The following is a 25,565-nucleotide window of genomic DNA, read 5'->3' as shown; positions in this document are numbered from 1 at the left end:
ATTTTAGAGATTTTTATTCCACATTTGATTTTGAGATACATTATTTCTTAGTATGATTTTATAAATTCTAAACCTAAGGTAAGAAAATTGAACTCTTTTTATTAATTGAAATTTTGTTTTATCCATTAAATACTTGGGATAAAACTAAATTATTAATTTTAGACAAAAAACTAAAATCATTATGCAAAAGCAGCTTTTTACTTTAGATTCTATCCCTTTTCATTTGTTATAAACTTTTTTATTATTGATTATATATGTGCTTTGCATATTGAGCATTGTGGTAATAAATGATGGTGGTTGTAGGTTTCTTTGATTGTATATTTGGTGCAAAAATAGTTTTTTTTTTTTTTGTTTTTAATTTTCTTTTTATTTAGGGTTAAGAAAACATAAAGATTGAAAGCTAATAAATGTAGAAGACATTCAAGTCATGTTTTGAATATGAATATTAATTTTATTATTAATAAAGCTGGTGGTAGAATGAGACATGTTGATATTTTACATATAATGTGAGTGGCAGGAGAGGAATAGCATTAGATAAATTAGATTACAATTTAAACAATGGTAAGGGTGGTGTTGTAATTCTTTCGATTTAAAGTAATCCTATTGAGTTTCATACAATTTCTATTGAAGATACCATACCTCTTGATCCTTAATTTTCATTGGATGTTGCACCAAATTAAGAAGCCAATGTCTGATTTTTTGTGTGACGATTCTCTATATTCTTTGCATGCTGATTGTTGTTTGTGACTTTTTAATTTGCAATGAAAAATACTTGAAGCAAAGTGAATCTAGATGCAGTAAAAGAATGTTTTAATACTTTTTTTTGTTCATGTTTTTCTTTCCTTGTGTTGGTGAAATTTCATTGTTCTTTACTTCTTTGATATAATATTTAGTAAGTGTGATTTTCTCATGTAATATTTCTCTCGGGACTGTCTATTGTACAAGCAGCATTGCCTCCAAAGAATTGTCCCTTTTGTTTTTGCCGGGGAGTGTAATTTGCATCCTGATGTATGATAGTACTATGCTACATTTCTGATGCAGAACATGAGGAATTCTGCAGTCTTGTTCACTTATGAAAGAAGAGAAGCACCTTACAATCAAGGTTCATTCAGAGAGCTAGCTCCAAGATAAGGGTCAATCACAATTCACCTGTTCAAATATTGAAGCTTTATCTTGAGTTGATGTTTAGTTTTGCTCAGGCATGAAGCAGCAATGGTTTCTGACTCCCAGTAAACAAAAATACCACCCTGTGCCTAATCTGTTCAGGTACATTATCATACATTTCAAGTTCATATATCCTGTTTCCAGACATATAAATCTAGGTATACGTATTTGGGCATGATCACATCAAAATTATTGTGTCAAAGATGGCGATTCGTATGGTAGACACATAAGAGTATCTGTATCAGGTGATAAATGAATACTAAGTTGCCTATATCTGTATCAGAATAAGCCAAATTACTAATTGTCTGGACTACATTAATTCTATAACTTTTTGCAGAAAATTATATCAAGTTTACTTTAGGCTCAAATAATTCTTGTCAATACATGGCGCTTAATACGTACATAAACTTCAATCAGCATAGGCAACTTAGTTGATAGAGATTTCTTGCTCAGAAAAAACAAACCAGCAGAGCAACAAAACTTAAATGCTACTTGTTGAAAACCTGAAGGAGGGGAGGGACAGGCATGTCTGGGCCATTACAAGACATGTTTCAAATGCCTCAGCATAAGCATCTGCATTATGGCTCATGATTTTGGAATGATCAACAAGCAGGCACATTTATATGCAAAATATAATGTCTTTATAATTAAAGTCCAAGTGATTGAACAAAGATGCACAGAAGTTCAACAACCCTGATATAGTTTACCTTTCAATAAGCCATAGTGTTTAGCAACATAAGTTCATGATTACTATGTAAACCAAAATGGAACAACATTGATCATTACAAATTCAACATAGTAAAACTATTTAGATTTCCTTCAAATATTGGTGGTCCGTCAGATACCGTTACATTAAAGAGGTCCAGCTGGTATAGGAAGATGAAAACCTAAGCAGTTTTTGGCATAAAATAGAAGCCAGCTCCCATTTGGTGAAACATGCAACAAATTTCAGCTCCATCCTCCAATTTCAGCTACAGAATAAGATTGACAGTTAAAGCCATAATCACCATGTTGAAATTGCTGTAATATCATAAAGTAACAGCAAAATGCTTGGGTAATGGTGAATAATAGTAACGCACTTGACAAACGGCACCAAAAGTTGTTCATATATGAGCATAACAAAAATTCAAGGTGAAAAAAGCTAAGCTCAAATTCTTTAGACATCTTATGTTATTCTCAGGAAATGGTTTCTACGACTATGGTTGTCTGTGTTTGTCATCAAAAGGAGTATTATTCTTCTTTCCAGGCAGGGAGAGAGTTCAACATAATTTACCACCTAAGGCACAAAGTTATGTGAAATAGGAAACGGTTTCCGCATGCATGCCTAAAAAGAAAGTAGCTAAAATAATCAAGAACACAATCAATGGAAAATCTGTTCTCATGATGCAGAAGATTAGAACTGGATAGAAATACTTGATAGGACACGGAAATTGAAGAGAAAACGAGATTTTGTATGCAGAACATAATTATTCAGCTGGACTTTCTAATTGTTCATTGTTGATTCCCTGCATTTAAGAAGAGTAAACCTAAAGTTTCTAAGGTAGCAAACCATTCATTTCCAAGAACCTTTATCCACTAGATTCATAGGATTGAGGGTTACCCTACACATTTTATTGTAATTCAGAAAAAGCCAACATGGATCTATAGAGAGACTACCTAGGAAGCTCTTGATCTGATCAGAAATTCCAAAGAAATAATATACTGAATAAACAGTTCAGTGAACAGTTTTTCTAGTTGTTACGTGATGTTGAAAGAAATCTCCATTTAAAGCACATTTAACATATTGGGGGATGGAAAAGAAGAAATAAGGCACCTTATCTGCTGTGTATTTCCCTGGAACACGATGACCTTCGTGAATAAATCGGACGGTCCGAAAATCCAATTGCTTCTTTCTGCAGTAAGCATGCATGAGTTTGCTTAACTTGAGATTGCGCACAATCTTATAGACAACTGTACTCCCATCCTACACAACACACACACAAAGAGAGAGAATTAAATGCAGAATATCATGCTAAGGGATGTCTAAGAATGAGTAAGAGTCAGTTGAATTGTAATATCAACAAAAACACTGGAGAAAAGAATCAGCTTCTTGATCTTCTAACAGTAGGAATAGTAGTCCCTAAATTACTTAGTCTTCAAGCAGTCTTAATAAAGCTTTCTATTGCTAACCATTGAAGCCACTTACGAATCAAAACAGGAAATCATGTGCTTCTGCTATCATGAGGACATCCATTCCTATGTCCCTCAAAAAAATATGCAATTGCAAGCTCTCCATATTTTAATCATAGTAAGTCATTAAGTGATTTTCCGCAACCAGTATCCCATTGTGAAGTCACCTGTTTTTCATAACATCAAGTTTTTGTATTCCAGCCACCAAAGTTGTTCATCATATCCCACATTTTCCCTTGTTGGAGCAATGTAAGCTGTTATTATCGTATTCCCATGAAACTCACTTCATTCAACTCCTTCAAATTATGTGATTACAGGGACTTGATGCCTGGGTTCAGATATGTTTAGCTAGAACCCCATATGTCAATGATCACTAAACTACCTGTTGAAAATTTTCATCTTCTTTAAGAAATAAACCACTCAGGTTTATGTCTAACAAGGTGTACGTCTTAGTCATTCTTTTCGGTTTTTTGTCCTCTTCTCCTAGGAATCTTCAGAGAACTTCTTTTGAACAATGTGGGATGGGTTCTGAGCATGAGGGAAATGCCGGGGTTATAAACCCACGGAGAAACCCATAGCAGGGAACAGCTTTGATGATCTATTGCATGACCCAACAGAGCACCCATGCACTCATTACAGGACAAATTTTCATCAAATAGGTAAAAACCCAGAGAGGAAATAAGTTGGTTCCATTTCTACACTCTAAACATCTCAAGAATCACTTGAAAGTAGATGATAGAAACAAGGTATTCGAATACAAAGATTCACAAAGTTTTTAGCTAACGAGAAAAGAATCCTAGTTCCTAAAAGAAAAGAAAATACGAAAACAAGAAAGGGAGCAAGAAGTGCACCTGACTTTTCACGCTAACTTTGATTGTCTCAGGTTGACCATCAGCATTGCTCTTGGCTCGACCACCACCACCACTACCACTGGGCTGAGACATTTTCCTTCAGGAATCCAGGAGGGCAAAAACCTTTTTTAACAATGCAGAAAAAGAGAGGGAAAAAAAAAAAAAAGAGATAGGTGATGATGGTGACAAGAAGCAAGTAAATAAAAGTGGACAGCAATTGCTTTTTCTTTTTTGTGTGTTTGAAGAAACCGAGGATAAAAAAGGGAAGATCGTAGAGAAAAGATTTCGATACTGTCTGTGTCAGCCTGTCACATTGATTCTGTGACATGCAAAGATCAAAGTGAATCAATTTCATTTCAGAAGACTTTTCCAAATAAACTGAGAGTCTGTCACTTTCAAACTCCTGGGGACCAGGGTCTGGACAGAATCACCCATTGGTTTTGGGAAAAAAAAAAATGCTTGAAGTTGCCAGCCATTAAAATCAAATATCTTTTATTAAAAAAAATTGCTTAAAAATTATATTCAGTAGTTAATTTTTGACAGTGTCCGTACTAAACAATTTTCATTTGTTACAATACTTAAAAATAATATTATTATTACTAAAATTCGATGTTTAATTTATTAATTAATATTGAGTTTTTCACCTAAGTTGAAACTCGACTGAATTTTTTTTTTAGGACTAATAAGTTGAATTGGACACCAAGGAAATCCAAGTTGTGGTAGGACAAGGAAATCCTAATCGTTGTTGGGGATTTCTAGGTTTCTACAGAGCCGGCATGTGAACCTATAAATAGTGCTCACATATTGAAACTGTCCCCTTGAAAAGAAAAATCACAAAAAGCTGAAAATCCTGGCCAAAGTCTCCGCAAGTCGTGATTGCAGCCTGTTCAGAGATCAGAAGCAGATAATGGTGCCGATGATGAAGAAGCAAATGGGAATGGTACAACTTCCTGATGATCTAATCATTGAGATAATGGCTAGACTTCCACCCAAATCTGCATTGCGTTTTCGATGCCTTTCAAAATCCTGGAAAGCTTTTCTTTCAAGTCCTAACTTCATCAGGATGCACCTAAACCATGTTACAGAAAACAAATACAAGTATATGCAGCAGCTTGTTCTGTCTTCTACTTATTCTCTTCAATTGATGAACTACACAGCATATAAAAAAACAGCTTCCACACTTGATTTTCCGATGGAATATCCAAACTGGAAGCGTTTTCCCACTCTTTTTGTCATGGTTTTGGGTTCTTGTAATGGCTTGTTATGCGCAGCTGTGCCAACGAAAACTCTTATCATATGGAATCCAAGTATCAGAGAGTTCAAGAAACTACCCCTCTCTTGTCCTTTGAATGACAGCAAGCTGGACGGCTTCGGGTTTGGTTATGATCACTCTACTGATGATTACAAAGTCATAAGATTTCTTTATTCCATCGGTAGGGTAGTTTTAGCTGAAATCTATTCACTAAAATCTAACACCTGGAAAACAATCCAACGCTACCATGTTTTTATGCACTTTGACAATTCAATGCCAGGGACTCTTGTTGATGGGGTCCTTTATTGGACTTGTGATATGTTTAGATAACCCTCAACAAGGCCAAGAAGGTGGTCCCTGTTCGGATACTGCCCATTGGATTCTTGGATTTGATCTAACATTTGACAAATTTGAGGCTTTTCCACCACCAAAAGATCTAAAAGAGGAAAGTAAGTTCACATTGGGGGTGATCGGAGGATGCCTAAGTCTGGCTCAAAATCTTTATGGGGATAGAATAGAGATGTGGAAATTGGACAAGGGTGACACAAAAAAGGGTTGGATAAAGGTAATGACAATTATGAATCCGCAAAGACTGCCATGTCCGTATGGTTTGGTGCCAATATGCATTATGAAAAATGGTGAAGTCCTCCTTTCTTATGATGAAATTATGCTTTTCTCTAGAAGTGTAACAAAGCCAAGAAGATTTGTGTTGTATGATACGGTAAAAGGCACATTCAGGAAACTAAAAATTGATGGAATAGGGCAATGGTCTCGAGCAATACCATACATTGAAAGTTTGGTTTCACCCAACTTAATTTGATGGATGGCATCAGAGCATGCAATTCATGAAGCTTCATATTGCAGTTCAAGTTTAAGGTATGATTCATAGATCAATGATATATTTCAGCACTCATGGCTTTAATTTTTTTTTTTACTGTTAGTATTTTTCAAAGTGAATATTTATGTAATTTGCAGTGCAAGATGAGGATAAGTAACACTTATGTTAGATTTTTCTTTTAATGGTTTTTTTGTTAGATTTATTATTCACTTTTTCATTCTATTTTCTTTGTTTATATTTTAATTTTTAAATGCCTATAAAACTATGTCTTTTAATTTAAAATCTATGTATAAAAAATTGATTTTAATGTTAAATGCACTAAAATCAATTTTTTTCTTAAATTTCATAAAAATTAATCAAAAATATATACTTTAAAATGGAAAGAAAAATTAAGAACAATTTTAATTTATTTCATTACATAAAAAAAAAAAAAACAATATTTACTCCAATGATCAAAGCTATAGGAATACTTCTTTTACCAACATGAAGAGAATCATGTAATTAATCATATGGGAAAACTTGTTTTATAAATAAAAATCAAACTTAATGGATGTATGAATTATTTTTATTTTCCATAAAGATATCATTAGAAAAAAATATTTATTGTATTGCTTTTTCTTTTTGAACTTTTAAAACTTGTTACATGTTAAAAAAAAATTCCTATTAAATTTAAAGCCTTTTGGCAACATGGGTGGGAGTCCATTTTACACATTCGGGGATGCAAAATTTAAAAATAAGGTGTTCATGGATGTTTTAAAGATTTGGAAATAAAAAAATTTGAAAGAAAATTTTTTATGGACACCTATAAAATTTTCTCTTTTACACCATTTTCATGAAGAAAATTAATAAATTCGTCGATAGTTATTAATTGTTTAGTTCCTTAAATTAAAATGATTGTATTTGATAAATTAATAATGATGTCACTATTTTTTTTTTGAAATATAAAAATTTATTTATGGATAATTGTAATAATAAAGTAATATACAATTGTGAATTTAATCATTAAAATTAGGATACAATAAAAAAGATTTCTATTGCCAAAGGATAATCAAATTCTCAAATTTATTTATTTATTTCAACAAAAACACATAATTTAAGCTTATTTTATTTATTTCATTAAAATGATTAAATCATTTTGTTGGTTTAATTTTTTTTTTCAAATGGTGTTAAGAGCATATTTTTTATATTAATGTGATTTATTTTATTTTGTGTTTTTTACAAAAAAATTTATTTTACCACCATAAACACGCTAACACGCTATCGTGGGTTGAATTTTTTTATTTGTACTGAACAATATTTATGATTAATTTAATAAATCATTGAGCACAGTTTCGTTTATAATTTTTAATAAAAATAATAATTAGTGAAAATTTATCAATTACTTTATATATAATGTGTTCATTTCGTTCTTACACTTTATATAATAAATCAAATTCAAATAAATTATTTCAAGTTTATCTTTTAAATAATAACTTATTAATATAATATAATATATATGAATATAAAATTAAATAAGTAATTAAATATATAAATTTAGGAGAAAAATATCTTAAATCCGCTTCTAAACCAATCAAGTTTCTCTTTAAAAAATCTAACTTGTACTAATTTGATTTTGATTCAAAAAAATTATATCTATTGAATTAAAACAGATTAAAATTCATTAGATATAAACAATTTTATTATTTTTATTTATCGATTTTTTAATTACAAAATTAATTTAATTAAAAAATGTAAAAAAGATAAAAGTAAAAAAAAAATGGTGATGTCACGTCGAGATATCCATTCACCGTGTTTCTTTGTAAAATTACTATATAAATTTTTTTTAAAAAAATAGTGTGCTACTTTAACACTTTAACACTGCCATCTATATACCTTTTTGGAAAATTATCTAATTTAAAAAAGACCAAATGGAAAAGAAAAAAATTTAATTAATAATATTAAATAGGTCCACATCATTTTAAAAAAATTAATTAATTAAATATGTAAATATGAGAAAAAATTAAAATAAAAATAAAAAAGATAAAAAAGCAAAAAGGTTGTCTCTTGGCAAGCCTTACAAAAAGTCAAATAAAATCAAAGTTACCAAAATTTTTATTATGAATAATAATTATATTTAATTTGGCATTAAATTACAATAATTTTATTGGCAAAAAATTATTGATGAATCAATTTTTTTTTAATTTTTAACAATTTTTTTAATTTTCTTCATTTATATTCATATCTAAATTATATTATTATTAGGTGGGTGTACGCATTTTCATGGGTTAAAATTTTTTTGTTAAAAATTTTACCTATTTAAAAATGACTTATAGGATGTTAATTTTTTTTATTAAACAAAAATATTTTGGGTTAAATGAAGATTTTTTTTCTTGAAAAATTTATATAATGAATTTTAAAAAACAAAAACTAAAATAAAAAAAAATTAAATTTGAATGCTGACATTCACTCCTTTGCTAATATTTTTTTCTTTAGAGTTATCAAATTAAAAAAATGAGAAAAAGAAATCATATTTTAGATAATCTAATGAAATGAGTCCTATATTAAAGAAATTTTAAAATATTTTTAAACAAAAAAGAAAAAAGTAAATTAAAAATAAAAAATAAAAAAAATCAAATAATTTGACATGTGACATATTTTTTAGATGAAGTGAGTCTTTAAAAAAACAAAAAAAACTATTAAATATATAAAAAATGAATAAAGAAAAAAGTAAAAAAAATACATGAAATGTTATTTGTATTACGTGAATCTTAAAAAAGTAAAATCTAAAATATATTTATTAAATATTTAAAAAATAAAAAAAAGCAAAAAAAGAAAGTTCCATATAAAAGAATTTCACACATGATAAAATAAAAGCTTTTAAAAAGAGAAGTTAAAAAAAAAAAAAAAACGAATATATGCATTGACAGCTAAAAATAAACTGTGTTCCATATATTATCAAAATTTAATGTTTAAAATATAAATTTTTTTTAATAAAAAATCCAGAAGAGATTCGAAGAATGTTTAGATTTTTAATTTTTAATAAAAAAATCCAGTAGTAGAAGAAGGGATTACAAAAAAATTAAAGAAAGAGAAGATTCATAATAAAAACACCGACGACACCGAATAATCAAATCCCCTCAACAAAAATTTTGCCCCAAAAAAATCCGTCTCCTTTCCTTTCTTTCTTTTGCTTGCTCGTCTCCTCCACCGTCTCGATATTCTCTTTTTCTCTTCTCCAATTTGAGCAACAAAGCGTTTTCTTCTTCACTTCTTTTTTCCTTTCTCTCTCTCTCGATGCCCTAGCCACCGTCCGTCGCCGGAATTCCCCAGGGCGCATCGTCGCCGCCGGCGATACTGTGGCACCAAACTAGCAATCTCTCTCTTTCTCTCTCTAGGGTTTGGTTTTTTTATTGGATTCTGGAATTATATTTGAATTTGGATTCGATTACGCAGAAAGGAATAACAACGACGACGAAAACGACCGCGTAGGATCTGTTAGGGTTTTAATCTTGATGGCTGGGAGTCGTAAAAGGGGAGGGAACAAAGCAAAAGTTAAGAATCTAAGTCTAGGCGATCTTGTTCTTGCCAAAGTCAAGGGTTTCCCTGCCTGGCCTGCCAAGGTCACTTCCTTTTTCCCTTTTTCCCTTCTTCTCTTTTTTTTTTTTTTTGAATCTTATTATTGTTACTGTTTATTTTATCCTGAATTCTGGGACTTCTATACTCTGATGGTTATATTACTATATTTGTTCGTTTTATACTCAATTTGTTTCTTTTAGTAGTTTTTTTATTTAGTGAAAGGCCTAATTTTGGAATTCAATGTCCTGCCATGCGTATGTTAGCAGATTGTGATTTCAGTATTTCAGGTTTGGTACTTTGCCTGTTTCTGAATTGGGTTACTTAATGGAAATATGCAAGTTCTCTATTTTGGGACTGAAAAATAGGAAAAATATCTGTTTTTTTTTTTGTTGTATCCTAGATTGGTTTGATCTTCGCAAATGCATTAGAAATTTAGTGAGGGATTTTGATTTATTTTGTTACTTAGAACTCAGTTTTTTTTTCTTTTTAATTTTGGTTTACGGTTGGTTTTTGAGGTCGATTCCATGGGTTATGAATTTCAGATTAGCCGGCCTGAAGATTGGGAACGAGAACCTGATCCTAGGAAATATTTTGTCCAATTCTTTGGAACACAAGAAATGTAAGTATTTCATTCGTTCGATTTGTATATATTTGGTGAATGAAGGAGATGGCAACATGATGGATAAAGATAGGTGATGTGTCTGTTATAGGTTTTGCATCTGATTTCTGTTAGGAGGGAAAACGCATTTTACGTAAGATGGAACGTGAGATAAATACATGAAAGGTCTTAATGCATAATTTCCTTGAAAAAAAATTAATATTGTTGTATTCCAAATAATGTGTCACATATGCAGATCCAAGCAGACAAACCTTGATGTGGTCTTTACTTTGCTAATTGAAGTCTTGTCTTTACTTTGCTAATTGAAGTCTTTTTTTTTCCCTTTCAAAGTTGTTCTCGTAAGTTGCTTGCTGACTAGAGGATACATTGAAACTCGCTTCACTTATTCTATCTCCTGTGCTGTCTACATACATTGCTGCTTTTCTTTCCATCCATCTCCTTTGGTCAGGGGATTATAGGATGCACACTGTAATAACAACAGGTAAAAATTGGTAATATGAAGGGTCTATGCTGAGTCCTCTATGTGTTACAATACTGACTGTAGGCAGCTCAGTCATTTAGCTTGAGGTTGCATAATATAAACTTCTGGAGCACACCATTCTAACGATGGGGGAATACTATTTTGGCAGATGTGATAAGTCATGCAGATTATCTGGGAATTTTACATCTTATGGTTTCTTGATATGATAATTTGGGAAATCATGAGATGTGCTTTAGGTAACCAAGTTTTTCATCCTAGGATGGAGAAAATCAAGCACTGATACAATGACAAATGATGTAATATTTTTCTACTTCTACAGGTTCTTAGTATAGCATATTTAATATTTGAGTTAATTGTTTGTTTTGGGGTAGTGGAAGATATCTTTCTACCATTTTGTGGTGGTTGTTAGCTCTGAAGCTGATGTTGGTTGACGAAGCTTTCTTGGACTTGTGTTCTTCTCAGGAATATTAGTATAGCATATGCGGGTTAGTTAGGATTGGAGGTTATTCCTAATCTCCAATATGTTACAAAAGGAGTTATGATACCATGTAGTTGTTGAATTGGATAATTGTTAATGGTAATAAAAAAATTTAAAATCTGTTTAATGGTTTCATTCTGTGACCATTTGGCAACCATTTCTCATAATTTAAGCAATTTAATGTTTGTGTCAACTTATATGGGAAATCATGGTGCTTTACGATTGTCTGGTTTAGCTTCTGAAATATCTTCTCTACTTTAGAAAACTGAAGTAGGTGAAACATGGATTTCAAAATTTTTATCTTTTATAGCCAATGGAATGAGCTTGTAAGAGCTAACAGTGAAGCTCTGAATTGAAATATCTGCTTGTAGAAGGTGATAGGTCTACATAACAAAAATTACTTAACAGACCAAAGCACCTATTTTAAATAATTTTATATGTTATTATTATTTTCTTAATACTCTATTTCAGCAATGCTTAGGCTCTTAATATCGATGTATTTATGGGTTGTAGTGAATGTTGAAGTCATATTGTTCAAGAAAGCAAAGGTGTTTAGCTTTATTATTAATCATGATCATTTCTTTATTACTAAATTGTAACAGTGCTGAATTTGAATGTTGGTGTAGCTTTTTTTGGTGTTTGAATTGAATGTCATTGCAATTTTCCAATTATTATTTATTGTTGGTGTTAAATGGATTTGTGGTTTAGGTATTTTTGTGTGCTATCTTAGATTTTATTCTCATATTTATATTAATGTAGAATTTTAGAATTATTCTTTTAATTTCTTGTAGAGAATGACCAAACTTGATGGAGGATTTATTCATAATGTATGGCTGTAGCACATTTAGGTTACAACAATGGATCTTTATTTTGTACAATGGAACTTTTATGTTTGGCTGATAACATTTATTTGTCTGCTTTTCATCTTGAATGTTGAATGGACAGTCTTTGTAGCTACAAGTATCTCAAAAAGAAATACAGTTCAAACCGATCTTGTATATATTTGGAAACTGTTTGGACATAAGGTTTTCAGTTTTACTGTCATGTTAAGGTTTGTCTTTAACATATTACCTAAGTTGTATCCAAATAGCTTCCCAAATTCTAACCATGGATTAAAGGAGCATTTATGGTTCTGGTTATATTCAATATGTTATAGTTTAGCATTTTGAGATTTTAGCTGAAGTTTGTTAGGCGTCAGTGTGTGGTGGTTTACATATGGTATGCGTGGAAGCCTTCAAGTAATGTTATTTTAAATGCCCTGAAAACAAGCACAGCTGGAGTTGTCCTTAGAAAGCTTTGCGTAAGTGGTTTATTTGTGGAAAGACTGAAGTGGTTATGGGAATATGGGTAATTTGGTATTTTGGTTTTTGGAAATGTTCATCTGTTCAGGGCTTCTATTGGGATTTTTTTTTTCTTGTTGACTTTGTTGTTGCTTTCATATTTGCATATCTATAATCATGGTTAAGCTGTGAGGCTTAAATCTTAAACTTGAATGGAAGACTTTATTCCTTTTTGGTTCCTTATGATTGGATGACGATGCTTCTGCTTCTGAATTATGCAAAAGACATCTTTACGTTTGTTGAAAATCCAAATCTGTTCTTCCTGCCTTTTGTTTATTTTATAACACTTGGTGTATTTTCTTATATTCCTTCAGCACATCATGTTGATGCACATGTGAGTTAGTTGATAACTTTATATAACTGCATCTTTTTTTTCTTAAAGCTAGTATTTTTGCTATTGGGATTTTCATATTTCATTATTGAAGTTTTTGACTCTGCATTTTTAGTGTAAAAAGGAGCAATGCTTTTCACTCCTGGCCAATAGATGCATGCTTGTATCATTATTTTCTCTTAGACCTACTCTTTGAATTTCAGTTCATTTGTGTTCTAGTTGCTTAATGTTCCCCTATGTTTTTCTTGTTTTACAGAGCTTTTGTTGCCCCTGCTGATATTCAAGCATTTACTAGTGAGACAAAGAGTAAATTGTCTGCTAAGTGTCAAGTTAAAACTAAGCACTTTGTCCAAGCTGTTAAGGAAATCTGTGTGGCATTTGATGAATTAAATGAAGAGAAGTCCAGTGGTTTGAGAGATGAAACTAATAGATCAACACCTGGCTGTGAGGCTTCATCTGTTGATGGGGTTGGGGATGATAGTGCAGAGGCTGACTTAAAGAACGGAATAGGTGCACTAGCACCTGGAAGAGAAGCCACTAGCGAGGGAAAAGGTGATCTTGTTTCCAATTTGGGGTGCTGTTCACGCAGAGGTGAGAATAATAGTGAAGATATAAAGCCGTCAATTTCGGGTCATGTGGATGATAGCTCATCTCCGCATATGTCTTCTGAGGGGAAACATAAAATGTCAAATGGTGAACAATCTAAAAAGGTGTTGTCTCCATCATCTTTAGATGAGCCTTCTCATATGAAGGAAGAATTCTCTGATGATAAAATTGCTACTGTCAATTGTACTAAGAAAACATTGAGGGATGATTCGAAGTCAAAGAAGATGGCCCCTGGGCCGGAGAAAAGAACTGAGGAAGGACACAAACGCAGCAGCTCAGCTGCAACATTATCGAGGGATGATAAATCTGGTGGTTATCTTGATCGGCCTGATTCTAGGGAGCAATTGAAAGATAGAGTAAAAGGCAAAGTCTCTGGAAGTGGTGTAAGAAATTTCTCACCAGATGCTATCAAATCAGATTCTGATTACACTGGTAGTAAAAGAGCAAAGGAATTGCTGAAAACCAAAAGCAACTTCAAGGCTACTGATGACATATGGGACAATGTGGCCAATTCCAAAGGTGAAACTACTGGCAAGAAAATAAGGGGTGAACCTGGACTTGGAAAGCCAAAACTGGGAACAGATGAAATTTTACATCCTGCAAAAAAATCTAAGTTTGCAGATATGAAAAATGATTCTTCAAAAGGATCTATTGTCAAAAACATGAAAAGTAATTCTCCAAGTTCTAAAAGTGTCAATGACAAAGCACCTAAACAATCAGAGTTGAAAAGACCCACATCTCATGTGTTAGCATTGAGAGCCCAAACAGTCATTAGATCTGATGTTTCTGGTGATGAAGCTGTGCTGCCCTTACCAAAGCGCCGTCGGTGGGCTTTGGAGGCTATGTCTGATTCTGCCTCTCTTAATTCTGATGATAAAATTGTAAAAAATCCTGTTGAATTGAAGAATGATACTTCAAGTTCTAGTAATGTGAAAATTCCAGCTACCCAATTGTCCAAAAGGCGGAGAGCTGTTTGTCTTTATGAGGATGATGAAGACGATCCCAAAACTCCTGTTCATGGAGGATCTGCCAGGAATGTTAAGGTAACTTCTGTTGTTTCTGATGGTTCAAAGAGCATTGATGTAAATCACGTGAGTGCTATCAATGCTCAACATAGTGTTGGAGATTCCACCCGACATGAGAATACTGGTCCCAAGGAGGCTTCTTCACAATTAGCAAATGATTTTGTGTCACCTCTTCGACCACAAACTGTCGAACGGAGGCCTTCTAGTCATGCCTCTGTCACTCCTGAAAGATCAAAACTGGAGCAGTTGTCTTCCAAGGAGGCGAAACCAGTCTTGATTTCCCCAAGGAAGTCTCCTCATCTGGTTTCCGCCACCAAACAAGTCGTTGAACAACATATAACTACTAAAGCTACTGTTAAGGTTTCCAATAATGGAACTCAGAAAAGGGCTCCATCTGGCTCTGTTAAGGGATTGGGTGTGGTTTCTGATGGTTCAAAGTCTTCTCAGAATCAGGCTTTGAATCAAAGATATGGGCCAGCTTCTTCTGTAGAAAGACTGAAATCTACTCCCAAAGCAAGTTCACGTGTAAACGACACAACTTTTGACACAACTTATGTTACCGAAACTTCAACGGAGTATGGCTCTGCATTATCCTTCTTCTTCTTCTTCTTCTTCTTCTTCTTGTTAATATATTTAGTTAATCCTTTTTTAAAGGTATTATATTAATCTTCATTGCATATTGTAGAATAATCTTTTTCTGTACAGATTTGATGTCTTTAGGGAAGATAGAAGCGGTTCATTTAATGATTCCAAGACTCCAGATTCTGCTTTGTCTATGAAGCATCTTATTGCCGCTGCTCAGGCAAAAAGGAAACAAGCTCACTCTCAACAATATTCTCTTGGAAATCCTAGTTCCATTTTTGTGTCAATGTCTGATGTTCAGGGGGTGAGCCCCAGTCCTGCAGTTCAGCATTTTCCATCTGCTATCAACAATGTAATGCCAGCTGATGTGCAGGGAGTTGTGCATCAAACTAATCTAGTTTCTCCATCAACTCTTGGTCACCAGTCAGGATCGCAAAATCAACAGGATACCGAAGAGACCGAAGAGAGAAGAGCTAGTTCAGGACACATGGCAGCCGGAGGTTCTCTCAGTGGTGGTACTGAGGCAGCTGTTGCACGAGATGCTTTTGAAGGAATGATAGAGACTTTATCAAGGACTAAAGAAAGTATTGGACGTGCAACTCGCCTTGCTATTGATTGTGCTAAATATGGCATTGCAAATGAAGTAAGTTACATGATATGCTTATTTATGTTTGGTGTTGGTTTAACAATGTCAATGAGCGTGTTCATTCCCAAATTTATATATTATGATTTATAATTGTATTTTAAACAGAATGGTAATTATTGCATTTGATGTTCATGATGTCAAAATTCTTTTGAAGACTACTTTTTGGAGGAAGTTTAGAATACATAATTTGTATGCAGGTTGTTGAACTTCTTATCCGGAAGTTGGAAAGCGAGCCCAGTTTTCATCGTAAAGTTGACCTGTTCTTTCTTGTTGATTCAATAACCCAGTGTTCACATAATCTGAAAGGTTGGTTCTGCGATCTTGATTTTGAATGTGCTAAGTTACTTTCAAATACTGAATGTTCTTTCTTGTTGGTTCAATAACCCAGTGTTCACATAATCATAAAGGTTGGTTCTGCTATCTTGATTTTGAATGTATTCAATTACTCTCAAATACTGAATTTATTTGGTGCTGGCAATTAAGAAAAAATGTTTAGTTTATCTTATTTCTTGCTGGTTTAGCATTATTTCCTAACTTCTTATTTGTTCTGAAACAGAATTCGTACTGGGTCACATCGCTTTTAGACTTTTGAATGAGTGCATGTTTATTTTAACAAGAACACTCTTTTAATTGCTCTTCAACTTGCATGCCCACACACGCTGAAATAGTTACATGTGATCTATTAATGCAGAAATTCATGTAAATGGTTATGGTTAATGTTTATTTAGGCATTGCTGGTGCTTCATATGTCCCTACGGTTCAAACAGCATTGCCCCGTCTCCTTGGTGCAGCTGCTCCACCTGGAGCAAGTGCTCGTGAAAATCGTCGTCAATGTCTCAAGGTATGCTATCGTTTTTCAATTATAAGAAATTATTCTTCTGTTTCTTCCTTTTCCCTCCTCTCTCTGAAGGATAAAGGGATCTATCGTCTATACCAGGTTTTACGGTTGTGGCTTGAGAGGAAAATTTTACCTGAATCTATTCTGCGGCCTTATATGGACGACATTGGAGTTTCAAATGATGATACAATTTCAGGATTTTCTCAAAGGCGCCCGTCTCGAGCTGAACGTGCTATCGATGATCCTATAAGAGAAATGGAAGGCATGCTTGTTGATGAGTATGGCAGGTCTGAAAACTCTTTCAACCATCTAAACCAAATGATTATAATGACAATGAATATAATATCTACTACATTACTCTTAAAGTTTGGTTTTGTTTAGGTTTGCTTTCAGATATGTTTGAAATCAAACTAAGAACAAATTTACTTATCAGTTTGATTTTCAGACCAAATTAAAACTTTTGCTTTTCAAACCAAGCCAAATCAGTCACTTTAATCTGATTTTCAGCTTAGATCAAATTCTGAATATTCCATTTCACTAATTTGCCTCTGTTGTGTGCTCTGATTAGAATATACAACTACTAAATTTTGAGTTTTCTTACAAAATAGTTTTCTTAAATCACTAAATTTGAAGTTATTTCCTGTGTTTGTTATAGCAATTGTGTCGGATCCTCTATTTCTAGTATTTGTCACTTGAGAGGAAAATCAACTTTCTGACATCAATTTTGTTGGTTCTTGTAACCAGTAATGCTACATTTCAGCTGCCTGGCTTTTTGTCTTCTAATGCATTTGAAGATGAAGAGGAAGAAGATCTTTCAAACAGTTCTTGCAGAGAAGCTGCTGATGCATCAGCATTAGAACAAGGTCAGGCTTCAGGAGAGTTAGAAACATGTACAGTTACTCCAAGTGATAGGCGTCATTGCATCTTAGAAGACGTGGATGGTGAGCTTGAAATGGAAGATGTTTCTGGACACCTGAAGGAGGGCCGACTATCATTCACGAATGATAGTCTTGAAATGGAGTTGCAGCAGCAGGGCACTGATAAAATTATTGAACCAGGTTCAAATAGCTCCAATGAATTCCCTCCTCTACCAGAGGGTTCCCCGCCTTTGCCCCCAGATTCTCCTCCACCCCCACCACCTTTGCCACCTTCACCACCTCCACTTCCGCCTCCACCTCCACCTCCATCATCTCCATCACCACCTCCACCTCCACCTCCTCCACCTCTACCAACGCTACCACCCCCTCCTCCTGTGCTGTCTTCATGCCCTCCGCCAGCCTTTATACCTCAACCTCCATTGCTATCTCAACCAATGCTACCACCCCAGTCATCAATACAGTCTTCACCACAGTTGACATATCAACCGCCTGTACCTCATGAATTCCGGGGCACACCAAATGTAAGACTCCTAAATGTATCCTTTGCTTGTTATGGATTATGTTTATAGTTTTTCATTTATTAAGCATATGTATTTGTATGCAGTGTAATCAGATAGTTCAAATGGCTGGAAATACTCCTCATGGGGGCCATATTGATGCTGCTGTGAAAAGCGAATTGTTTCCGCAGAAATCACCTTGCTTTCCAACGGGAGTCTGCAATTCTAGAGAGCCTTCTGGATATAGTTCTTCAAGGCAATTGGAATATGGAAATAATGAAATGTACTTAAATCCCCAATCATCTCAACCAAGTCAACAGTTTCAACCTGGTAATACAGCCTTTGTGCAGAGACCTTTACCCCCTAGTCTGCCACAAACCTCATCTAGCCATTTCTCATTCACAAAGCCTGCCATGCCACCGCATCCTCAGCATCCATATCCTCAATACCCACTGCCATCACAACATGATGGCCGGAGGCCATTTGTTGCTGATGAACAGTGGAGAATGCCTGCAGGAGAATATAACACTGATAATCAGCGTGGTGGGTGGATAGCAGGAAGAAATCCATCACCTTCTGGCCCTTTGTTTGTCCAGGAAGGTATGCATTAGCCCATCCTTCAATCAAATTTTAAGCTTGACTCATCATAAATTTACTCATAATCCTCATGAAGCTTGCATGATAAAAAGATGGATGTTTAGGGCATTATTTATCTGTTTTTGATATGATCATGTTGTTTGTACTTGCAAATTAAACATATGCCCTTCTGAACTAAAGGATATAAACCCAAAATATATATAGAACATGTTGACGGTATAAATATGCAAAAGCATGCCTTATGCGGTATCTAAATTTTTTCATTGCAATTTGAATACACTCTGATAGGATTAGTTTATTAACTTGCTTTGAACTGTTGTCATGACTAAGTTTCTACCTTTCTTACGAGTCTTTGTCCGTAAGGAAATGCTATTAAGAGCTCACAGCCTTGAGTCTATGAATAAGTATATGAGATGCTCTGTTGTTTTTACTTCTTCATTCATATCTATGTGCACAGCTTCCTCTTTCTTGTGTAGAGGCCTTAAAGTGTTTATAAGATGTATCTATGGTCCTATTCTCTTTCCTTTATTGAAAAATTGAGCTCAACCTTTTGATGGCACTTATGTTAATTATTTGACAGGTTATTTTAGACCAACTGTTGAAAGACCACCCTCAAGTAATATGGGTTTTCCAATTGCTTCTACTAATCATTTACCAGCTGGAGCTCCAAATTCAGGTACTGCAATTTTTAATTGCTTTCTCGGTTTGCTTGTAATTCCTTCTTTTGCCAGTTAAACAATCAAGTACCTATTAAACCAGAGAATGACTTCATGGTTTTATCCTGCAGGTCATGGTGTTTCGCAAATGTTGCCATGTCGACCAGACATGTCTGCCATTAATTGTTGGAGGCCAGCTTGAGAATGAGGAAATAGTCTTATTAGGTACTCATTTTATTTTCATACTAATTTGTAATGAATTTCAGATTTAACAATTTCATCTTTTTTTTTTTAATTATAAATAGAACATTTCATCTTTGTTATTGAAGTGAAAGTGAAAATTTCTGCTATAGAATTTGCTCATCTTTTTGCTGATTTTGCTGTTAAACTACCATTTAATATAATCTGAAGTTGAAATTTGTGCCCCTTTTGTTGCAAAAATAGAGATTTTTTTTTTTTTTGTGTTTGTTTGCTCACATGTAATCTTCTTGCTTAAGTTTACAATTTGTTTCATTGCCATTTTCTGCTTTAAAAATAGGGCGAGTTTGTTCTCCCAGGATAGAAGAAAGATGCTAAACTCGAGATCCTCTGACTGTCCTTTCCACTTGTTGATCAATTCTTGCTTTGTTGTTCTGATGAATTATTTATTATTTATTATTATTAGTATTTTATTTTATTTTTTTGTAGTTGGCTGCAAGACAAGTTACATAAAAGGGTGGGTTCAATTTGTGGACAAAATACAACTACCACATGAAGGCGGTGTTAACTTGTGGAGACTCTTGGCAGGATTGTGTATAGTGTAATTTTTCCTGACATATGTATCCCAGGAACATTTGCTTCTGAGTGTAGGCCCATATTTCTGACTTGGTTAGTTCATCTGTTTCTTGGCTTCTGTAATTATACTGAGTATAAAGTTAAAAGAAATTTATTTCTTGTTACAAATTTGAACTCTGAACTTAGTTGTTTTTAGAGGCTTTTTTTTTTATTCTTATTCAAAAATTGTTTGTGTTCAGTTAATTGCATGTGATGCAGGCTTTCCCTTTATTTTGGTGCCACGTTCACATAAATGCTTTTTTACATTCAATTGAGCTGCATTTTTAGTGATTATCTTCTGGTGTTTTATAGGAAGCACAGTTGTATCTAAACATAGCTTTGACATTGCTAATTTATTGTTTAGATACAATTGTGCTTCACTGCTACACACGTCAATCATTGAAGTTTATGTTCTTTTGGAAGAAGGATGAACTTGTTTAGGCACTGAATCCATTTCCATATTCCCCTCTCCTCCTTTATTTACTTAAGAGAAGCAGATATGCTTTAAGAAACAGTTAAGCAGAGACAACTTAAGCGGAGATTGTGAAAGGCCATTAGCTGGGATGGTTTAGGCATTCTCCTTATAACTTGTGGTGATGCTAAAGGCTGATAACTTGGGTATCAGCTTATAAACTGTCTACTTTATGTTGTTAGTGGTGGTAGCATAATTTTGTTCTTTTTGTTTCTCTTATATTTCGGGTTCCTTAATCATCAAATATTATTTTGGGACTCTGGAATTGATATAGTTTAGGGAATATTTCTACACCATCTTATTTTCTTTGATCATGTTTGACTTGGCATGGAGATTAAAAAAGACTTTTGACCCTAAGTGTATTTTTGGTAATATTCTTGTTCAATGATTTTTAATGCCAAAAAGGTTAGGGTTAATATAAAAAGTAGAAAAAGTAAATTTTATTAGGTGCTCAAGAATGAAAAGAGGATATAGTTTGGGAAATCTAAAAAGGGAAAGAGGGGCAAATAGAATGCAACAGAGGGAGTAACACATTCCTAGTTCTTGCTGAGGTTCATACATCTTCAATGTCTTCACATTTGTAGATGGAGATCAGATGGGACATTTTCTTATTTTATGGGACTTGGGATTTATACCTTTTAAGTCTAGAGACTTTGACAGCTGCATTTAGGGACTTGGAATCTATGCATTCCAAGTCTAGAGACTGTGACAGCTGCATTTAGCAGGAGTGCTTATTTGGATTCTTGCAGGAAATGGAATAGTAAACCTTATGCTATCTGTTCCTACATTGCCATTGAGATGTGTAAACTTGTACATGTAGTTGCTGTCTGAATTGGTGGTTGCTTCATCAGTGATGCTTGTTTGGATGGGCAAGGTTTAGATATATAGATACTGAATGACATGTATCTTTGCATGGTTTTTTGAAAGTACTTGAGCTTTCTCTGCAATTCATCAACCAAGTCCTTTCTTGCTAAGATTCAGGTCTTGTTATGTGAGCCAGTTTTTAACAATATGGCTTTCTTTAGGGTGCAGCCATAGGAAGCTATTTAATGCTGAATCCTAATTTTTGACCATTCATTTATTTATTTTTATAATGGAATTGGGTAAGAAAGAAGACTTAAGATGCTTATCCTGTTTCTATTTTTGAAAATATTATTAATATTGCAGCTGCTTTGTGTTGCAATTGATTTACGGAGCAATTTCTAGATACTGAAACAGCAGTAGTTTGTTGGCTGTAACTAATTAAAAAATACGAGACAATTATTGTTTCTGTTTTTTCCATTGCAGCAAATTTTTTTCTTCTCTCTTCTTCTTCAAAGGACTCTTGTACAGAAAATATTCAAAGGAATCAGAATTTGAGAATTGCTACTAATAAATTTTCCTATTGATCTTTTTCTCATTTTCTTTCTTTTTTCTATCTGCAACTAGTATCATTTTTGGGTTTGGTGGACTGGCAGTGGGGGGGGAGTAAGGGCTTACATAGGGCATATTAGCAGGTGCAACTGGAAGGGTGATTTCGGTTGTTTATCCTGCATATTTAACTGTATGATTATCTTAGCAGCTTGAGATCCTTGAGGTTTTGCAGCTTGTGTAAGCATAACAGTTTATCTTTAGTCTTTTTGAACAATGTAGCATTGATCTTTCATATAGAACTGTTGAGGGAATTGATGACAAAATATTTTACATTTATTACATTTTCTGGACTTTCATGTTATGCAAAATTTTAAACAGATATATCCAATAGTGATAACATGCTAATGCATGGAAATTGGTCTAATTTGATCAAACCAAGCCTGAGCTCAGTGATTTGATCGAACCAAGTCCGAGCTCAGTGATACTTTTGGTGCTAAAGAAGAATTTGATGAAGTGGGGGTGTTACTCCCTTTCAAAGATAAAATGCCTCACTTCTGTTAGGGATTTAAATGGGAAATTGTGGTGTAATAAATCTGAGGATTAGGTGGGGGTAATACTGGTGAATGAATCTTTGCAATACTGCTTATGCATTCCTTAAAATTTTATCCAAGATTTTCAACTCAGATACATCATATAGTATGTTTGCTGCACATGATAGTTCTAAAATTATAGACAAGGGGACATTCAATGTTGGAATGTACAGCAACATGATCCATTTTAGTCAGGGAGGAACACATAGAGGTCAAAAGTTTGGAGTTAACTATGTGTGAAAGGGTAGGGAACCATGGGGCTTTAATATGTGCAAAGAAGCATGGTGAATTAGATTTGGATCATATAAAAAGTTGCAGATATTCCTTGGTACTATGATTATTGCTGGTGATGAGTAACATGAACAGTGAATTTGATCTTCAGCTAGAAATTGAATTTTTGATTAGTGTCTCAAAGAAGATCTTGTGAGGTTTAAGCAAGCAAATCCAGGGTAGTTATATGTTCTGAATTTTCTAATTATCTGATATACTAAATAGGAACCTGATAACATGAAAGACCTAAATTAGCTTGATTTCTTGGAATTTCAGTAAACCTGGAAACTGGTAAATCACCCTTAACCAATATGATTCTAAAGTTGATTTTCCTTTTGATTGCTATGAAGGGGAAACTCAATTCAAACCTCCTTTTGGGATAAGCTGCTGATAGCAGTCATACTACTGGCTGAACTACAAAACTACAAGAATTAAATAAAATAAAATCCGCTATATCTCGGTGCAAACAAACATAAACTTAATAATGATTCCCATAATAGGTATTTGAATCACTTATTATACTTTCTAAATTCAGTTAACTGTTCTTTTTTTTTTTTTGGCTAAATGTTAAGAAATAAAACTGAAACAGATTTGTTAGCTAGTAATCATTGTGTGCTGATTGTTGATATTTGTTGTTTTTTCATGTAGCTTCTCTCAGTGGCTCTACCTGCACTCTATTTGGAGGTCAGTGTCCTCCCTCTATCTTTATATTAAATTGTCCACCTTATAGCTATGAGTAAATGATTGTTGATAAGCTTGCTGGCATTTATCTTGATCTCTCCAGTGTTTAGCTTGGGGTAATTGGACTTTGTAAGAATTATTAATTTTTAATTATATACTAGTTGAAAAGTAGGTGGTATGAACTTTACTGACATGGTATGCTATCCTAGTATTCTATGAACTTTAAAATGGCTTGAAGCATAACCCATGTCCTACGTTCTTTTTCCTGCTAGTTAAAGAAAAGTAAAAGCCGAAAAGCCATTTATGTGATTGATATTCTTTTTATGTTTGCTGGTTGGTAAAAGAAAATTCAGTTGAGAATAGTATGGTCATTATATGTATGTTACAGGTTTTGGAAATCATTTGATCCTGAAATGTCAACATTTATGGTATTGCGACTTGGGAATCCACCAATGTTGACAGGTCCTAAGCAGAGCAAACTACTGCAAAATGTTGAGGTAAATATTTGACATGGATTCTTGAACCAAGACTGCTTGGAATTTTTAAATTCGTCAGATAGGAATACTTCTCACGAGGATGTTTCTTTCAAAGTGTAGGTAGTTAGAAAATGCTTCAAAATTTTTTGTTAAACTTCCATGTTTATAAGGTATCATGTACTATTATGTATATTACATGTAAATGTTGCATACTTTTGTTTTCTGAGATAACTGATATATAGTAGATATTATACACTGCTATTAGCTTATGTCTTCTTTCTTTTCAATTCATTTTCTTCTTTCTCGTTCGTTGGTTGCTGGAACCATAGCCTTTTGACCTGAAGTTGCACCATAAATTAAGGTCCTTAGATAATACTGCTGTTATTTGTGTCTCCTTTGCCTTTAGTTTTCTGGGCTGTCATAAAGTGAGAAAGTTTTGCAGGACTTCTCAGTTACTGCATTCATGTGACCTGTTATCAATGTACCTATTGGACTTCATGCACATGCTTCAGTTTTGTGCACTTCTGGTCTTGGATATCTAATTTAAAAAGTTAAGGACACAACTGCTTCTGTCTATTCCCTCAACACGTTCATCTTTTTCCATGCCAACACATACCCATTAATGTTCTTTTTCTAATAAATACCAAGGACATATTGAGAAAAAAAAATGTTGGGGGGGTGGTTAATCTCAAATGTGATTAATGGTCAATAATATTTTTTTGGTATGAAGGAGGCGTCAGCTTATAAGTATTGGAATTTGAATTCTAACTTTTTGAATATCATTTTTTAATGATGATTGTATCGACTCACTAAATTAAACCTTTAAGTTAATAATATTTTCTTGTGCTTGTTATGCATCAATCTGTGTATAGTGATGGTTGCGTGGGGAATGGTCATTTGTTGTTTTCTATATATCGACGTTGGAAGGATTACAATATTAGTTGAGAATAATGATGGATCTCTCTCTCTGAATATTTGATGAAAGGAGTAGCCATTAAAATGATAGATTTGCATTTCCATCAACCACAAAAGATGCAGTCTCTTTACAGCCTATGACAATTTCATGCACAGAGCTGCCTGCCGATATGAACAATGGACAATTAAGGTTTTATTGGATTGTGGATTTTTTTTTTTTCCTCCCGGATGTTATATTCTATTACAAAAACCAACGTTTCATAGATATTATAAGTGGATCTTTTTAATATTTTTTGTGAATATTTATTTCTTGTAATAATTACTGAATGAATGGGCTTGTAAATTTTTTATTTTATATGTATAATAGATAAACGAGATTTTGTATGAAATTATTTCCCAAAAGATTTTGGTTTTACAAACTCTGATATGTTAACAAAAACAAGGAATAGACTTTTATCGATTCATGAATAAATCAATCCATTTATAAATTAAATATTATAATCAAACAACACTGCAAAATTTTAGAGGAATGGGGGACGATCAATCGTCCCCAGAAGCTAACATTCGTCCCCAAAATTTGATTTATGCCGTA

At 33.5% G+C, this 25,565-nt stretch overlaps 3 protein-coding genes across 10 annotated transcripts; 2 read left to right on the top strand and 1 right to left on the bottom strand.

Annotated features, from left to right (window-relative positions):
• Positions 1-1,839: 1,839 nt before the first annotated feature.
• On the bottom strand, positions 1,840-4,633 carry LOC111287822 (small ubiquitin-related modifier 2-like). Its single transcript, XM_022878490.2, has 3 exons — positions 4,185-4,633; positions 2,978-3,127; positions 1,840-2,135 (listed from the first exon to the last, which is right to left on the bottom strand). The coding sequence occupies exons 1-3, from the start codon at positions 4,275-4,277 to the stop codon at positions 2,052-2,054; spliced, it is 327 nt and encodes a 108-aa protein (XP_022734225.1). The 5' UTR covers positions 4,278-4,633; the 3' UTR covers positions 1,840-2,051.
• Positions 4,634-5,091: 458 nt separating this feature from the next.
• Positions 5,092-6,256, top strand: LOC111287820 (F-box/kelch-repeat protein At3g06240-like). Its single transcript, XM_022878489.1, has 2 exons — positions 5,092-5,622; positions 5,717-6,256. Exons 1-2 carry the CDS (start codon positions 5,092-5,094, stop codon positions 6,254-6,256), a joined length of 1,071 nt encoding a protein of 356 aa, XP_022734224.1.
• A 3,051-nt stretch (positions 6,257-9,307) lies between these two features.
• On the top strand, positions 9,308-25,321 carry LOC111287426 (ENHANCER OF AG-4 protein 2-like). Of its 8 annotated transcripts, XM_089759121.1 has the most exons (17): positions 9,308-9,873; positions 10,046-10,116; positions 10,372-10,448; positions 11,078-12,458; positions 13,335-15,284; positions 15,415-15,934; positions 16,135-16,243; positions 16,666-16,778; positions 16,875-17,062; positions 17,520-18,174; positions 18,258-18,750; positions 19,328-19,423; positions 19,535-19,628; positions 20,091-20,270; positions 23,550-23,585; positions 23,971-24,079; positions 24,931-25,321. In XM_089759121.1, the coding sequence occupies exons 4-13, from the start codon at positions 12,265-12,267 to the stop codon at positions 19,603-19,605; spliced, it is 4,389 nt and encodes a 1,462-aa protein (XP_089615247.1). In that variant the 5' UTR covers positions 9,308-9,873; positions 10,046-10,116; positions 10,372-10,448; positions 11,078-12,264; the 3' UTR covers positions 19,606-19,628; positions 20,091-20,270; positions 23,550-23,585; positions 23,971-24,079; positions 24,931-25,321. The 8 variants fall into 8 exon arrangements, with proteins under 8 accessions (XP_089615247.1, XP_089615245.1, XP_022733728.2 ...); XM_089759119.1 differs by lacking the exon at positions 11,078-12,458 and having other exon boundaries at positions 10,096-10,116; positions 25,050-25,321; XM_022877993.2 differs by lacking the exon at positions 11,078-12,458 and having other exon boundaries at positions 10,096-10,116; positions 25,044-25,321.
• Positions 25,322-25,565: the final 244 nt, after the last annotated feature.

Source organism: Durio zibethinus, chromosome 4 (assembly GCF_047325235.1).
Source record: "Durio zibethinus cultivar Kanyao isolate XHJ-2024 chromosome 4, ASM4732523v1, whole genome shotgun sequence".
Lineage (NCBI taxonomy): Eukaryota > Viridiplantae > Streptophyta > Magnoliopsida > Malvales > Malvaceae > Durio > Durio zibethinus.
The sequence above is the reverse complement of the archived record's forward strand: the minus strand, read 5'-3'. Positions and strand labels throughout refer to the sequence as shown.